A 16,412-nucleotide genomic window follows, 5' to 3' on the forward strand; every position below is an offset into this window, starting at 1 on the left:
GAGAAAACACTGCTTCCTAAAGCTATTTCTTCCCTCTGCAGTGTGTTAACCACTACAAATTGTGCCACATCTGTCAGTGTGTAATTCATGTTGAGCTAAAGCTGTTTCCCTGTAACCTGTACCTTTTTATCCAAATTTCATCTTAATTCTGTTCTTTGAGATGGCAGCATACCCCTCAAAAACGTTGGTTTATATTTTCATTTGCTTGTTTTTTGGTTTGGGGGATTGAACCCAGGGGCACTTTACCAGTGAGCTAAATCCATGCCTTTTTATTTCTGAGACAGTCTGCTGAGTTGAACTTGAAATCCTCCTGCCTTGCCTAGTTTGCATAGTTTTAATCCTTAATGATAACCAGCACTTGTTCCCATTCATCTCTGAGACAACCCTGCAAGATGTTATCCTCTTTGAAGTGAAGAAATGGAGGTTCACCAAGGGAAAGTAATTCCAGACCAGAATCCAAACGGAGGTCTCTGTGGCTTCAAGTCCTTTCTCCTCCTCTCTTCAGGGGTTAGGCAGGTGCATAGGTTATTAAAATGAGTGGGTATAAAACATTAAGGGAGGATGGGGCATTTGAGAAAGCTCACTAAAAGTCATTCAGATTTAAAAGTTTGAAAATAACCTTGTGTTAAACAAGCAAACCCTCCAGGTGCTATGGGCACCCCCGTACCAGTTTATCATTTCCACTACTTTCCAGAATTTGGAATACACAGATTTCTACTCTCTTCTCCTTGCTGGTTATGAAGGAGCACTGGACAGAAACATCAGAGAAAGCCTAGCAGAACTTGTTTTCCTCTGGCTACAGATTCCCAGCAGCACGTGTGCGAGGCAAGGCAGGTTGAAGAGGGAGGTGTGGGCACCCACTGGGTCCCAGAGGCACACTGACAGACCCCTTGTCATGGTGCACTCAGGAGTGTGGGAACTGCAGGAATCAGCAGTTGAGGCCCAAGCTGGGGCTGCCTGCTAGTGTTGAGGTGGAAAATGGAGCCACACACTCATTGCTCCCCCGTCATGTGATTCAAGTTTATGCCTTCTGCCTCTGCTCCTGCAGTTCCCTCTGCCTGGAAGGCTCTCGTTTCCTTGTCTGCCCCTTCTTCTGTCGTCCCCATCTTGGCAGGTCTGCATCCTCATGGCACTGAGCCTAGAAACCTATATGTCATCTGTTATGATTTGGATCTGGAATGGTCCCCAAAGACTCAGGTGTTGAAGGTCTGTTTCTCAGTGCGCCAGTGTTCAGAGGTGGGGCTCTTGGAAAGGGATTGGATTATGAGGGCTCCGAGCTCATCGGCGGATTAACCCATTGATGAATTCAAAGCGGACAACATGACTGGGAGCTGGTGGAAGCTCCAGGAGGTGGGGCCTCGTTGGAGGAAGTAGGTCACAGAGGGTGTAACCCGGAAGGGTATTTCTTTCTTTCTTTTTTTGTTTTTTGTTTTTTGTTTTTGGACCAGGGATTAAACCCAGGAGTGCTTAACCACTGAGCCATATTCCCAGTCTTTTAAAAATATTTCATTTAAAGACAGGGTTTTGCTAAGTTGCTCAGGGCCTCACTAAGTTGCTGAAGCCGGTTTTGAACTTGCAATCCTCCTGCCTCAGTCTCCTGAGTGGCTGGGATCACAGGCCTATGCTACCAGTTCTAGAATGGTATTTCTAGTCCCCAGCCTCTCCTCTCTCTCCCTCTTTCTCTGCTTCCCAGCTGTCAGGAGGTGAGCAGCTTTCCTCTGCCACATGCTTCTGCCATGATGTTCTGCCTTGCCTTAGGCCCAAAGCAACAGAGCCCATCCACCATGAACTGAAACCTCTAAAACTGTGAGCCAAAATAAATCTTTCCTCCTCTAAGCTGTTTTTCTCAGGTATTTTGTCACAGTGATGAAAAATTGTCTCTAAGCAATCTCTTCTCTCCATCCTTCCAGTAATGCCTGAATGCGGGTATGATTCCTTCCCACTGATATTGCTGCAACAGCCTCCTCTCTGTTCCTGCTTCCTCCAGTTCCACCCTCCTAGAATGTTCTCCATATTTCTGTTGAGGGGGACAGTCCTCAGGCTACAGCCTCATCACTTCAGGGCACTGCTTTACTTCCACCACTGACCCCATCAGTGCTTCCCTGGCGACACCAGGCCCCAGGCCCTGCCTTTCTCCCTAGTCTCATCTTTCTGCACGCCTGACCTCCCTCTCCACTTGTCAACCATCCTGAAACATTTTCAGTTCCCTAAATCACAGAGTTTTCTGCGGCTCAGCTCAGAAGCCACCTCTGGGAGGCCCTCCCTGGTTGCCCTGGTCTGGACCTGGCGCCTCTCCAGGCTCTTTTCTTAGCCTCGGGAATGACCTCACACACTCTCTGGTAATTGTCTACTCATTTGTTCTCTGGATGGACTGCAGCTCCCAGGGAACTATGTCTCCTTCCAGGGCTTCTCCGTTGGCTTATGGAGGCCTACTACAGGCCAGAGGCTGCTCGAGCACTGTGACTCTGATGGTGGGACAGCCCTGGCTCAGGTGCTCATGGTCCCTACAGACCACGGGAAGAGGCAGGTACTACGGAGATCCTCATGCACAGGATGCACAATTTCACGTTCATATCAGAAAGGAAAGGAGCTTGATTCTATAGTAAGGTGACGGAGGCTGGTGGGGTGTCGGGGAAGCTCCCCTAGGAAGCCATGCTTTAGGCGAGATCTGAAGTAGAAGTCCATAAGCAGAGGCTGGGGAGCGTTCCATACGATGGCCTGTGTGGGGAGGGAGACTGGCATGTCCAGAGGTCTGAGAGAAGGGCTGGGTGGCTGGAGTCCCAAGGGGGAGGGACAGAGGAGCAACTGAGGAGGCTGGAAGGGTGCTCAGAGGCTGGGCCACCCAGGGCCCTGCAGATCACCTGGAGGGTTTTGCCTTTATCCTCAGAATAAAGGGAAGTTGCTAATGGATTTCACACACATCATGGACTCACTGGCATTCAGGAATTCACTCCCTGGCTGGAGCGGGGAAGAGAGCAGAGAGGGGACCACAGGGGGGCAGTGGAGACCACTGAACGACGCCTGAACACGTGTCCAACGGAGGAGGGAGCACATTAAGCAGTTCATCCTTTTGCCTCTGATTTTTCTCTTGGGTTCTTTCATCTTGGGGCAAATACCTAACATTTTCCCATCTCTCATGACCTTTCATTCCTTGTTCTGAGCAGCTTCCATCACCTGTGTTCTTTGCAGATGAATTTTGTGCAACTTTTCACCAAAGGCTGCTTTCTCCCTCCTGATGGTGAGGGGACCATGCAAGTAGCCCAGTCCCGCAGCCACCTGCCTACTGCCCATCAACCGTTCTTCCTGGGCCCCCAGAGAACGCCTCCTTCCTCCCACAAACAACTCCAGAACCTGAGGTGACAGGAGAGCGTGGGTGGCTGCTCAGCAGGGCTGTGTCCATGGAAACCACAGTGCTGGTGGAGCAGCAGGAGACAGGTGTGCCTTCTCACCCTCCCTGGGAGGCCTATGACAACCCCTGGAGGCTCCCCTCCCCTGCCCAGCTCAGCACCTGGTCCTGGCCATCGTCCATTCCTCTCATCTCCCAAGCCCAGTCTGCAGCAAATCCTGTGGCTTCTACCTTCCAAAGATATTCAGATTCTCACCCTGTCCTCCTTCCACTGTGGCCAGTCCTGGTCACCTCTCACTTGGGTCACTGCAGTACTGTCCTCGGTAGTCTCCCTACTCCTGCCTTTCTCTCTTAATCTGTCATGTTCCTCCTTTACTCAAAACTACCTGACATCTTGGGACTCTCTCAGTATAAAAGTCACGTTCCATGTTAGGCCCTATGTATCCTCGTGACCTGGTCCCTCACTACCTCTGCTTCACCCTCTGTGATGCTCCCTGTGCGTGCTCTGCTCTGGCTTGCCTTCAAGAGCCAGGCCTGCTCCTATCTCAGGGCCTTTGCACCTGCAGTTCCTTTTGCCTGGGTTGCTCTTCCCTAAGGCATCCATGAGTCTCACTCTCCTTCAAGTGTCTCTACAAACCACTCCTCCTCTGTGAGTTCTACCCTGACCTCTCAGTTTTAGATGGCAACTCCGCCTAATGCATGTGCTTCCTTTGCTCCTTCTCGGTTATATTTTTGTCACCTTCCAATATTCTGTGTATTTATTTCTTTGGGGCCTGGTTCTTGCCTCTGGACGGCAGGCTCCAGCAGGGCAGGATTTTCGCCTATTTGTCCAGGGTACTTCCATGTCCTTGAGCATATAGAGGCACACAGGCGGCATTTGTGGAAGGACCGATGGGAAAACTGAAGCAGCCCGGGCTTACGGCTCTGGGCCCTCCCTGACTTTGATGACTGCCCTCCCCAGCACTTCCTCTGGCAGCTTTCCTGTCCTTATGTTCCATGTTGCGGAGTTTATCTGGGTTCCTCAGGGTCAGCTCTTGACTCTGCCCCACTGCAGAACTTCACAGCCAGTTTTCATTAGTCTTGGGGGTGTTGTATCCACAGATTCACTGAGCCAGGCATGGCTGAGCTGGACCTGGCCTCCAGATTCTCAGCCCGGTCTCTCCACTGCCCCTTTGGTCTAGGCATACAGGGCACAGCCCAGCGTGATCTCTCTTTGCTTTCATTGATCTGTGAGTTCCAGATGTGCTTTCTGGACCCAGGCTCCATATGTTCATCTCCAAATAATTTCCCCTGGGGACACATCTATGCCTAGTTCTCCGGTCTCTACTCTCCACCAGGAATCTATCTCAAGTCCCAATCCTCTCCCTCCCTCCCCTCGAAATCTGGCCTGTTATGCTCCTCCAACACTGGCTGTGACAGACACGTTTTTGAGGAAAGGTCTGAAACTGAACTGATATCCTCATGTTTTTGGAAGTACTCTCATTATTAAAATTTCTTTATTTTTTTCATCCGAAGTAGATATTTAGTTAAGCATCAGTCCAAGAGTAGATATAAGGGTGAACAAAGTATGGCTCCATTTCTCTCTTCTTTCATTGCCTTCTGCTGACTTTAATATACTCACTATAAATAACCAGCAAAGGCCCCTCCAACCCATTCTTACCAATGCAATCCAAAATCCAGCCAACTGTCCCATCTCCTCCGCAGGCTAGAACACGGAAGTCTGGAGTATCACGGAAGAAGTTCAGTCTGGGAAATAGAAGCAAGTCCACAATTAATCTTGTCACTAGGCTTGACTTTTTGAGTTAGAGTCTCTCTGTTCCCTGGGGGTATGTTAAGACCTTGATTCATTTTGGAGTTGAAAGGGTCATTTAATGTTCTGAAACCAGAAATTACTATGCAGTGCTAATGAGTATGAAGAAAAGTTTCAGGGAGTCATCCTAGTATAAGAAGAATCTGACTCAACATTCAACATAAATACTAAGCAGTTTTCTGGAAATTCTCTATGATTTGGGCAGAGAAACCCACAGTTTGCACAATACAAATAATCCCCACTATTTTGACTCTTCTCAGGCTCTCCTGCTTGCTATGTCCTTTTAACCTCCCCTTTAAGTAAGATGCACTGAATTAGCTGGATTCATTTTGCAATTTTGTGAACCTAGAGCTCAGTAGAGAAAGCACCTCATTTTCCCCAGAAGTTTTAACTCTAATTTAGAGCAGGCTTCTTAACCTGGGGTCCATCAACCTACAAGGGGTCTACGAACAGAATTCAGAAGGTCATGAACTTGGAGGAGAAAATATTACATTCATGTCTTCCATAACCTCTCACTGAAATTAAGCATTTCCTTTAATTATGACTGTAGGTAACAAACCACAGAGTTATTAACAATACCTATGACTTTGTCAGCAATCAAAATCACAGATGTTTGAATGTGATATTACAGTGTGGCACATATCTCATCCTAACATGTATGTTCACTGATGCTTTGAATTTACAATAGTTATTCAACCTGGCTATGGATGTTGCTATTTAATGTGTTGATAAAGCATATGTGGGCTGGGGAGATAGCTCAGCTGGTAGAGTGCTTGCCTCGCAAGCACAAGGCCCTGAGTTCGATCCCCAGTACTGCAAAAAAAAAAAAAAAAAAAAAAGCATATGTAGACTCATACTGCCAATTTATTTTTTAATGTATTTATACCTATTTTTCAACATAATTTTCTTCCCTAGTAATCCTGTATTATTTCAAGTATTAGAAAATAATATTCTAAGAAGAGATCCATAGTCTTTACTAGGCTGGCAAAGGGGTGCCTTGCACAACATGGCTAAGAAATTCTGTTTTAGAACAGAGGGGAACTGGGGACACCTTGGGTGAGACTCAGACTCTAAGGTCATACTTCTTCTCTGCCCAGCCTGGTGGTCTGAGAAGACCCCGGGGGCTCTCTGAGTCATGGATGACTGTGTAGGCAAATTAACATTTCTTGTTTTCCATCTCTCTGGCAGAACTCTGCTTTCCTACAAGAAGTGAATTCTGAATGGAGGCTCCCTTCAGCTACACAGCCTCTCTGATTACGGACAGATATACACATCAGAGACACTCAGAACCCACCAGCCCCATGGTAAAACAGTTGAATATTCATCAAGTTAAGCTGGAGGACTGCATTCAAGTACTGGAATACCTGAGAAGAGAGTGGGCTGGTGAAGGCATTTGTGGACTGCAGCTCAGGTACAAGGCTGTGCTATCCAACAGAAAGGGGCAATCATGGCAGCCAAGACGGAAACCTCACCAGTCTAGATGGGTTCTGTTTTCAAATTAGTTTTATAGTTAAATCATGGTAAGAGTACTGAATCTGCACTCACGTTTCTTCATTTAACCTGGTTCCCAGTGCCGTAAATAAACTTTGTGTCAGGCAATCAGAGACAGGGATATATTCTATTTTTAAACAGTGTTTTCTCCAGCCCCTTTGAGGGGTCTGGAATTCGAAGTTACAAATTTAGATTAAGAGGTGGGAAAGCCCAGTGAGGTGTGCAGAGCGCGAGGCCGAGACTGGCCAGCAGATGGCGCCAGAGCACCGAGTCTGACTGGGAAGAAGCCCAGTCATATCCTTGCCTTCCCGCCCCATGCTGGGGGTGACCTTCTACTGCAAGGACAGGAAGCTCATCAGGGCAGCCACTGCACAGGGCCCAGCTCCTCCTACCAGAACTTCAGTCAAAACATAAAGCACTTCCTTTTTCCCAACTCTCTGCTAAAGACCAGGGAAATAGCAAGAAGCAGTAGCAGAAGGGTCACAGGGAGTGTCCTGACCTCGAAACTGGATCATCCAGAAAAACAAAGATTTCATGGTATAACCAAGTGTCTTGATCCTCAAACGCCCCCATAGCAGAACATAGGGCAGACCTCTGAGTAGCTGTATAGAGTTCCAAAGTGCTAAGTGCCAGTGATAAGAACACTTTCTCCTCCCTGGGGTTGATGAAGATGCCCGCTAGCACAGCCTCACAGTCAAGTTCAAACTTTACCAGTCGCCTTCCTATCAATCACAGGAATGGTACGTGCAGTTTCCCCCTCTTATAAACCAACACCTGTTTGGGGGACAAGGCAGGAAGCCACTTCTCAGAGTTAGCCATAAGGGGTGACTGAACATATCCAGAAGATTGTGATGTGAGAAAGAGAAAAGGCATCAAATGGTCTTTTCAGAACTGAAACACATTAAAAAGGTGACAAAAGAAGGTGTCTTTTTCAGAGGTTAGAAGAGGGGGATAAGAAATAAAGATTATTGTCTACATACCCAGGAGTAGGTCCCCCATTGTCCAGGTTGAAAACTTGTTTGGGATTGAGCAGGTAGTGGAATTTCCGAAGAATTCTGTGGGGGAAAAAAAGAGAAAGAGAGAAAAAAAAAAAAACTTAAAAGTTGGGAAGGAAAATGTCATTGCAAAAAGTCACATTAGGGTGACCCCCTTTTGACCCCATCAGTAATCAGATGGAGCATCCTTTTAAATCTGAGGCGGGAGAAGAGTGTGGCAGACCCTGGCATATCCCAGGTCTATCTGGCATCACCCACATCCTCACCCTCTGGTCCAAGGCTCACCCAACACCTAAGATTCCAACTCCCACTCCAGGAGCATCACCCTTTCTTTGCAGAGAACAGGGCAGAGAAACCCAGAATTTCTTCTCCAAAGAGACTTTCTCCCAAACGTTCCATATCCTCTGGACGGTGTGATTCTGTCCTTTGAGAACTGTCTGGAGGCATTGAAGGACCCCCTGGGGAAAGGCCCATGCAGTCCCCAATCAGGAGGAAATGCAGGAGGGGCTAGAGGCCACATCTGGGCTTGGTTTCTGGGTTCTAGTTTGAGACTCATCGGGTCTGTTCAGGAGGGGCGCACCCTGGGGCTGGGATGGGGGTCCTCATAGTTATTGTTCATCCCTACTTATTATTTTTTAACATGGATTCCAGATCGCTGTGTCATCTGCTCATTACCCTTGAACTGAACAGCCTGGAAGGCAGAAGGTGCTCTCTCTTCCCGCTCAGCTTAGCAGTCTCCAACTTCCAAAACCGGGCATTTTTTTCACTGATGAGGTGGCTGCTCTGCCTTCTCAGGGATGGGAATAGGTCAGTGAGTCCTGCCATGTCTCTTCAACCAAGAAAAGACTTGGGAGACTAGGAAGAAACAGGCTTCTCAGAACAGTCTGCCTTCAGTCTGAACTCCACAGGGGCTCATGAGACAGACTCTGTGCTAAGCATGGGCTGTGCTAAATAACCTATGAGAGGAGATGTTATTGTTTTCTTACTTTATGAGAGGGAAACTGAGGCACAGGGGCCTCAGGGACCCAGTGGTGGTGCTGGGACGTGAGCCTGGGTCTCCATCTGTTTTAGTTGAGGGGAGGAAGGGGCCCATTCAGCATGCCTTAGCCATTCCACTTTGAAAGAGGAGAGAACATACCTTTCTCCTTGTCTCCCTCCACTCTTGGGATTCACCAAGACCAGCAGGGGGTGGGTACCCGGGGTCGGGATGATCTTATACTTAAAAGGCAAAAGAAAAAGCAATTAGGTCTCCTTTGTTCAATGACGGGAGGTGGCATGAGAGCTTGATGCTTAGACGGCTTCGGAAGGTGGATGGGAAGCAGGCCCAGGCATGGAGGAGAGGTGATTGGGGAGGCAGGTCTTTGTCCACTGGCTGAGTTTTCTGAGGGGCCAAGCGGCTAAGTGTTTCCAGCTCGAGTGGCCTTTAAGGGGTGCTAATGGCAATGAGGGTTTGAGGCTGGGATCAGAGATGGGTCAATGGCACTGTAGCTTCCAGTCATTCAACAACGGTGTGGCTTTGTGCCCACAGCACAAGATTAAATTCTGTGAGGGACACAACTGAACACATTATTAGAAGGTGTGGCCATCTGGTCACACACATAAATAAAATGACGCTCACGGAGTGAAAAATCACATCCACTCTGGTACCTTCCAGATCCAATTTTCCTCCTGAGCTGGTCCTGCATTTCTGACTGTCCAGGGCTGCCTTCAAGTGGACGTTCCCCATGACTACCAGGTCAACATGCCCCAACCTGACTTATCTTCTCTTCCCATCCAACTGATCTTCCCTCCTGGTTCCATGCTTCTGATAAAGGTATTGTTATTCATCCAGTCTTTTAGGGAAGATCCTGACTTGCCAAGTCTTTCCCTGGAATGTCCTCTTATCTCTAGCAGCCATCACAGTCCCCATGTGCTTGGTGTTTTCTTACAGGTTGCCCCCTTCCCAGAACATCATGTCAGGCACGCTGCTCCTGTGCAAACGCCCTAATGACACCTCACTGTCCAGAGGATGAAACCCCTACCTCTGAACCTGGCATCAAGGCCTTCTCCACCTCGCCCCATTCCACTGCTGCGGTCTCATTTCGTCTAATCCCGGCTGCAGTTCCAGCCCAGCCCTGCTTGCACCCTTCGGGGAGTGTGTCCTAAACTCTCTCCCATGCATTTGATCACCATTCTCCTCCTGTTCTCTGCACGGAAATGCTCACTTCCTTCTCTGCGACCTCTTAAAAATAATCAAAACAACGTCTCATCCCCAGGGCCCAACTTCAGAGCCATCTCCTCTGTGAAGTTCCCCTGGATCGTTGCAACTGAAACGATTACACTGAAAACATGTCCTATCTTTTGGAGTTTCTTTTGTTTATTTGTATTTGTCTTTGTTTTTTATGGTCCTGGGTAAATGTCTTAAGGCATCAATTGGATTTTAAATGCATCAGGAACAAGGCAAGGGGTGTGTACAACCCTCTTCCCAAGGGTCCCATGGCACCAGACGCAACAGCAGGCCATCAATAAACACTTGTGGATTGGGCTGAATGACATTCTGACACAGACCAAGATCTGCTCCATGTCCAATATCTAATGCCTGCTATCTCAGCTCTCACACTAAAAACCCAGCAAACACAGTGCACCGTGTGGTTTGAAAAGAACAGTGGCACTGGTGGTGATTTTTCAGAATTCTCTTATCTGTGCAAGGACTGTGTGACATCCAGAATCATCTTGGAGCTTGAGGAATAAGCCCTTAACTTCTGGGGATGATATTTAAAATATTTGGCAAATCATACGGATGGGTCCTGCCTGATCAGAACTGATGCAGGACAAGCAGAAGAATCCCTGCCTAACAACTGTTATACCTGTGTGCACGTGTGTGCGTGTGCGTGTACGTGTGTGCGTGTGTTCCACTTGACTTGCTGCTCTTCTGAGTGTCTAGAGCTTTCTCATCTACTAAGGTTCCTCCATGGTTTTGTCTTAATGTTCAAAACACATGGATCTGCAAACTCTCTGACTCTCACAGCCCCTCCAGGAGGTGGAGACTACAAGGATTGCCATGCCCCTTTCAAACAAGGAGACTTGGGTCCAAGGTGGAAGAGCAGGCCCTACTTTCCCATTTCTGTTTCCTGTTCTTTGTACCTCATCAGGATGCCTTGCCTGCATTCCTTGGAACTTTGAGGAAGGCTTTGAGGTGAGCCTGAGTAAAAACAAATTCTTAACATACATTTAAGGATTAAGAACTTTTGGGTTTGGTGAGCTACGTTTTGACAGTTGTGTTCTGGAGACAGAATGGCAATCTTGGAAAACCTCTTGTCTACTTCTAGGCCACACTTTTGTTATCGTTTAGGAGGTCTGCGTACTGAAGGTTTATGTAACTTGCTCCTACAGAGGTGATCAAGCCAATTAGACCAGCAATGGAATCAGCCAACCTCCCTTCTCACCACTTGCCTACAGTGTGGCGGTCAAAGGTACCTCCAGAGGCCAGGAATAAAGTGTCCTCCTGTGTGACAGAATCGATCAGATGAGAAAGCAAACGTTGAGATACATTTCCTCAGAACCCGACCCCCGGCCTCCCGGCCACTGCCTTGGACCCACTTAGGATGAGTGACTGGACTACAAGCTTGAGAGGTACCTGCATTACAAGCTCGCCCTTGGTTGCCACGCTGCCATCAGACTTTCCACCTTGTCTGTCCTGTGAGGAGAGAGGAAAGACAAGCATCTCTTGAAAGAAAAATAAAAACCTAATAAAAGGGAAGAGATCAGATGAAAACAAATGGCTAGTGGCTCGGGAGGCAGAGGCTGGAGGATTGCAAGTTCAAAGCCTGCCTCAGCAACTTAGTGAAGCCCCAAGTAACTCAGTGAGACCCTGTCTCTAAATAAAATACACAAAAGGGCTGGGGATGTGGCTCAGTGGTTCAGTACACATGGGTTCAATCCCTGGTACAAAAAAAACAAAAAAACAAAAAACAAACCCACCCCAAACCCAACAACAACAAATGTCTAGTATCAGCAAAGCCAAATCCAAAGTGGGACTTTGGATCTCAAGAAAGGAAAGCACCCCTGAGAGTTTCTCTGGGACTCTCCAGGACCCTGTCATCACTTGCTCTGACTTTAACTTTGGGACCCAGGCAAGGGATACAGGAGGAGGCATTACTGAAGTTGGCAGAAATCTAGTTTGTGGATGGAGAAACTTGGACTACGTGAGAAGCAAGGCCTCACACTTAGCCTCTCTGCTTGGCATAATCTAATGATACAGCATTAAGTCATGGTTCTTGGTTTTGTATTTTCAGTGTTTATTATTCCATTGAGGTTCACCTAGCACACAGCACAATGCTCAATTCAAAATGGGACAGTTTGATGAATTTTTGCACATGTATGAGCCCTTATACTACTGCCCCTCCAAGTGTAACTCTGTGTGACTCTGATATCACATTGGTTTTGCCTGGCTTTTGAATTTTATACAGAGGGACTCATAGAGCATGCCTTTTTTTGGAGTCTAGTTCTTTTATTCAGCATTATATCTTTAAAATGCTCTGTTTTTGCATCAAAGCATAATTTGTTCTTTCCTACTGCAATGTGGTATTCCATTACATGAATACCATATGCTTATGTGTCTTGATTTATCTATTCTTCTGTTAACCGTCATTTAGGTTTCTTCCAGTTTTGACTGCTATGAATAAAGTTGCCACAAACATTCTCACACATGTCTTATACATATGGAGTAAATGCTTGTACTTCTCAGGTAGATCCCCAGAAGGAGAATTGTTAGGTTACGGAGTTTGTATATTTGATACTGCCAAATGGTTTTCCAAAGGAAAATTTGTAGATGTTTAGTGAAGAAGAAGTAGCTGGTCAAGCCAAAGGCAAGAAATGAGGAATCCATGGAACTTGGCAACATTTTTAAGATGAGGAGAGGAGAGAGTTAAATTGGTGCTTGTTTGAAAGAGGAGCCTTGCCAGGCTTGGTGGCGCATGCCCGCAATCCCAGCAACTCAGCAGGGCTGGGGCAGAAGGATCACAAGTTCAAAGCCAGCCTGGGCAATCGAAGGAGACGGGAAAACCCTATCTCAAAATAAAAAAGAAAAAGGGCTGGGGATGTAGCTCGGTGATAGGGTGCTCCTGGGTTCCATCCACGGTACCAAAAAAGAAAAAAAGAAATGAAAAAGAAGAGTCTTCAATATGGGAGACAAAAAGAGTTTCAGGTGGGTATAAAAGGAGTTTAACTTTGCTAAAAGGCATACTCCAGCAGAAGGCTTCAAGGTAGGGGAGATCATGTTTGGACATTGCAGAGGCCCGTGGGGGCAAGGGAGAAGGAAGACCTTGCCCTCATTTAGCTGCACTCTGCCCACAAGGTGCTCAGGACGAACATGCTTCCTTGGGGCATCTGGAACCAGCAGCATTTGAGGAGTTTTCTCTCACTCTGGCTGGTACACCACTGACCCCGACACTGAAAACACAAGCTCTAAGAGTCTTTGGGGAAGCCCTCTGAGGGGTGAAGGTCTGGACCATGAACTCAGAGCTGAGCCCTGGCTGGGCAGGAGCACTTACCCTGGTGACAGGACATATTGAGGTGGGCAGTAAAATATGGTCTCTGAGCTCCCCACCATCACACAACGTCGATAATTCACATTTGCGGTGAAACTGGAGGACGAAAGGGAGATGAGAATGAGTGGAAGTGATCAAGGAGCCATCAGGTCAGAGGCTGCAGAGGTTTGCTGGGAGGCGAGCTGTCTAATGCCCCCTGAATCCTGAGCACAGCTGGCTCTGGAAGGACTGCTGAGTGTGTCTGCATGTGTGTGTTGACGGGTGTCAGGTCTGCCACGGGCAGAGAGGAGACCAAGAGCCGCCAGTGGCTACTGGCGCAAAAGGGTCATGAGCGGGCCTGGGCCCTGCCCTCCCTGTTGACTCCAGAGCTCTCCTTGGGTATCTGGTCCCCAGACTTAAAGACTCTGGAAGGGAGGTCTCAGTGAAACTTGTAAGTAAACCCTGTGACTCAACCTCTGCATTCTGAGCTCTGCAGTATGGTGTGGAGGCTCCTCATCTTGGAGTTGAAACCTGACCAGGGGACAAGACATGCCTCTGAACTGGCTTTGGCAGGCAGGTTGGGCAGCTCAGTGTCTGCCAGAGGGGCTCCAGGTGTCCGGAGGGGCTGTGGACTCTATCTTATGCTGTGGTTGGTGATGGCAGATGGAGGCCCCTGACCTAGGCAGTGAGGCTACTGTAAGGAATGTGTCCGAGGGGTAGGTGCCCCTTCCTCCGAGGCCACAAGGGGCAGGCAGTCCAGTGCCTGGTTCCTCTCCCACTCTGGCAGTGCCCTGGCCTCACTGGCGAAGGAAGCGCATGGCCCAGCCTACTCTTCCCAGTCACCTGGACACGTAGGCAATGGGTCGGCCATCTTCTTAAGCAGCCCTCACTCCCCTGATTCTGGGGGTGTCCCCTCTCTCTGGGCAGCTCGGTGATTGATTGGAGCACTGTGAGACTGAGGGTATGGAATGGGGGCTCTAGGGCCTTCCTAGCCATATTTGCCTGACCCTGTTGTTCTCTGGCAGGATGTTCACTGCTCCCAGGCTGCAGGATGAGCAAAAAAATCACACTGAAAAGAAGCAGGGCCACCTGGGCACCAACCCACCGTCATCCGGCACCACACGCAGTGCCGCGCGGTGACACTCTGGTAGCACTTGATACTTTTGTGGCACCGGTCACACTTGACGGAGGAGTTCCCTTCCACCCACGCGTGCTGCATCACCTGCGGGAGGGAAGCGAAGGATACCAGGGAAGGCAGCAGAACCATGACCCTGGACCGGGGCTGCAGGAGGGTCTGGGAGGAGCACAGGAGGGGGAAGATGCTTTCCTATTTAGAGGATGCTCATAGGATGCTGGGTCCCTCTCTGCCTAACCACCCTTGTCTAATCAAAGTAGATGAAAAACCACTTCATCTGAGCTTTGAACTGGCAGCCAGGATGAGCAGCATCTCATCTGGAAGTCCATCTGTCTTGCAGAATTTCTTGCAGAGTGATGCTTTGTATGGGTCCCTTTTCTGGAAGGCAGTGTGGTACAGGGAACCTGGGAGGGCTGGCACTGCAGACAAAACTGATTGGAGTCACTGATCTTGCACTTCACGGCACAGTGACTCTTGGTTAGTTCCTAGACTTCTCTGAGTCTCAGGTCCTTCGTCTGTAGAAATTGGTATAAGTCCCACTCCTGGGGTCATTGGGAGGATACAATAAGATAACACACCTGGAAGGACCTCCCTACAACAGTACCCATCTTTTGCAGGTGCCCACTGTTGCTTAACTTCCTTCCCCCTGCTGAGCCTGAGCTGTCCATTAGCACCATTTAGGAATTTTCTAGAAGCCAGAGTGCCCACCCCACATTCTGAATAAATTAGTCTCTTCTCATCATTAATATGTTTTAAAGTGTTCTGAGTGGTCATAATGTGCAACCATGGCTGAGATGAACCTGAGAAGAAGCTTAGACAAAAAGGCTAAGGAAACTGGTGAGTATCCTAGTTTCACACCCTTTCCTGGAGAGCTGGCTTCTTGCCCAGGAAGTGCAACAAGAGGAGGCTAGCAGTTCAGGAAGTAGGAGAGAATGTCCGTGTGTGTATGTGTGAGTATGGCTAAAGCGATAGCCCCTGACCTGATACCACCATCTGAGAGATGGCATTATCGTCTTGCTCTCCTTGCAATGAATGCCACAGGACTTCTCAGATTTCTATCAAGGTACCCTGAGCTGCAGAAGAAAGCAGATGTGGACCCTGGGGGAAGGTGGGGATGCACGACTTTGTACCCAATTTCAAGCATGATATTTTAAAAACGCATGAAATGTTGGCATGAGACTGTCTATGTTTGTATTAAAAAAGAACAAATGTTTTAAACTACTTAATTGCTTAATGGTTCCCACCCTGGAATGTTTTTGGTAAAGATAACGGCTCCAAAATTTGTGTCACCCTGAGTTTGTCACTTCTCACCTTCTGCCATGCATTATTGATTGTTTATAGAACTCAGTTTGTTAATTGATGTGTTATCTACATGATCACATCAAACTTGCTCTCAGATCTTTGTTATTTCTGTTTTGCAGAGGGAAGAAGACAAGGCTTCAGAGAGATTAAGTGACTGGCCCTAGGTTCCAAGGTTGCTAAGTGGCTAAGCAGGGACCCACAGCCAGGTCTCTGACTCCAAGTCCAGGGTTGTCTCCCCAGCGCCTCGTTGTCTTCTCCAGGCTCTCTGGGATCTGAAAAGATGGTGAGGGACTCGGCGTGTCCCTGCAGGCTCAGAAAGTTGTGAATGTGCCCTGTTGGTCCCTCAGTGACCTTGCTCTGCTGCGGGGCAGGCAACCAGAGTGCAGGCACAGGGCCTGAGTCCAGGAGGCACCCCACGTGCCCTGGTGGAAGGCATGGGCATGGAAAGGGGTGTACATGGGGTGGTGCGGGGGGAGTAGACAAGAGGCCATGCGGTGTCCATGGGGCATGCAGAGGCGTTCCTGGAGGTGCCCTTCTCTCTCAGGAGGACTTCCGGGGGAGGGTTGGGTACCACTCCCACCTGCTAAACCTTCCTAACTCAGATTCCTCAATGGAATCTTCCCTCTGCAACAATGCAGAATGCCCTTCGCTTAGTTTTAAGGACACCCAATTTCCAGACTCAACAGATGGCACCACTCAATGGCTAAGAGAGAAACCTGAGAGCCCTACCTCTTCCCCTCTTCCATTCTCTCATCACATCGCCAAGTCCTGGGTACCTCCAAATTGCCTCTCAAACTCTCCCTTGGTCTCTCCACCTTAGTGAGTG

General features: G+C 48.4%; 1 protein-coding gene across 6 annotated transcripts in view; it reads right to left on the reverse strand.

Moving 5' to 3' along the window:
* Positions 1-16,412, reverse strand: part of Dgkg (diacylglycerol kinase gamma) — a 207,793-nt gene that overhangs the window by 104,730 nt on the left and 86,651 nt on the right. For 5 of the 6 annotated variants that reach the window (XM_047563810.1, XM_047563811.1, XM_047563809.1 and 2 more), the window contains exons 12-17: positions 14,255-14,371; positions 13,174-13,266; positions 11,259-11,318; positions 8,781-8,860; positions 7,628-7,702; positions 5,007-5,092 (exon numbers count right to left, since the gene is read on the reverse strand). In XM_047563810.1, coding sequence (XP_047419766.1) covers positions 5,007-5,092; positions 7,628-7,702; positions 8,781-8,860; positions 11,259-11,318; positions 13,174-13,266; positions 14,255-14,371 — 511 coding nt within the window. The remainder of the gene's footprint in view (positions 1-5,006; positions 5,093-7,627; positions 7,703-8,780; positions 8,861-11,258; positions 11,319-13,173; positions 13,267-14,254; positions 14,372-16,412) is intronic. The other variant, XM_047563812.1, reaches the window with a different exon arrangement.

Source organism: Sciurus carolinensis, chromosome 9, assembly GCF_902686445.1.
Source record: "Sciurus carolinensis chromosome 9, mSciCar1.2, whole genome shotgun sequence".
Classification (NCBI taxonomy): Eukaryota; Metazoa; Chordata; class Mammalia; order Rodentia; family Sciuridae; genus Sciurus; species Sciurus carolinensis.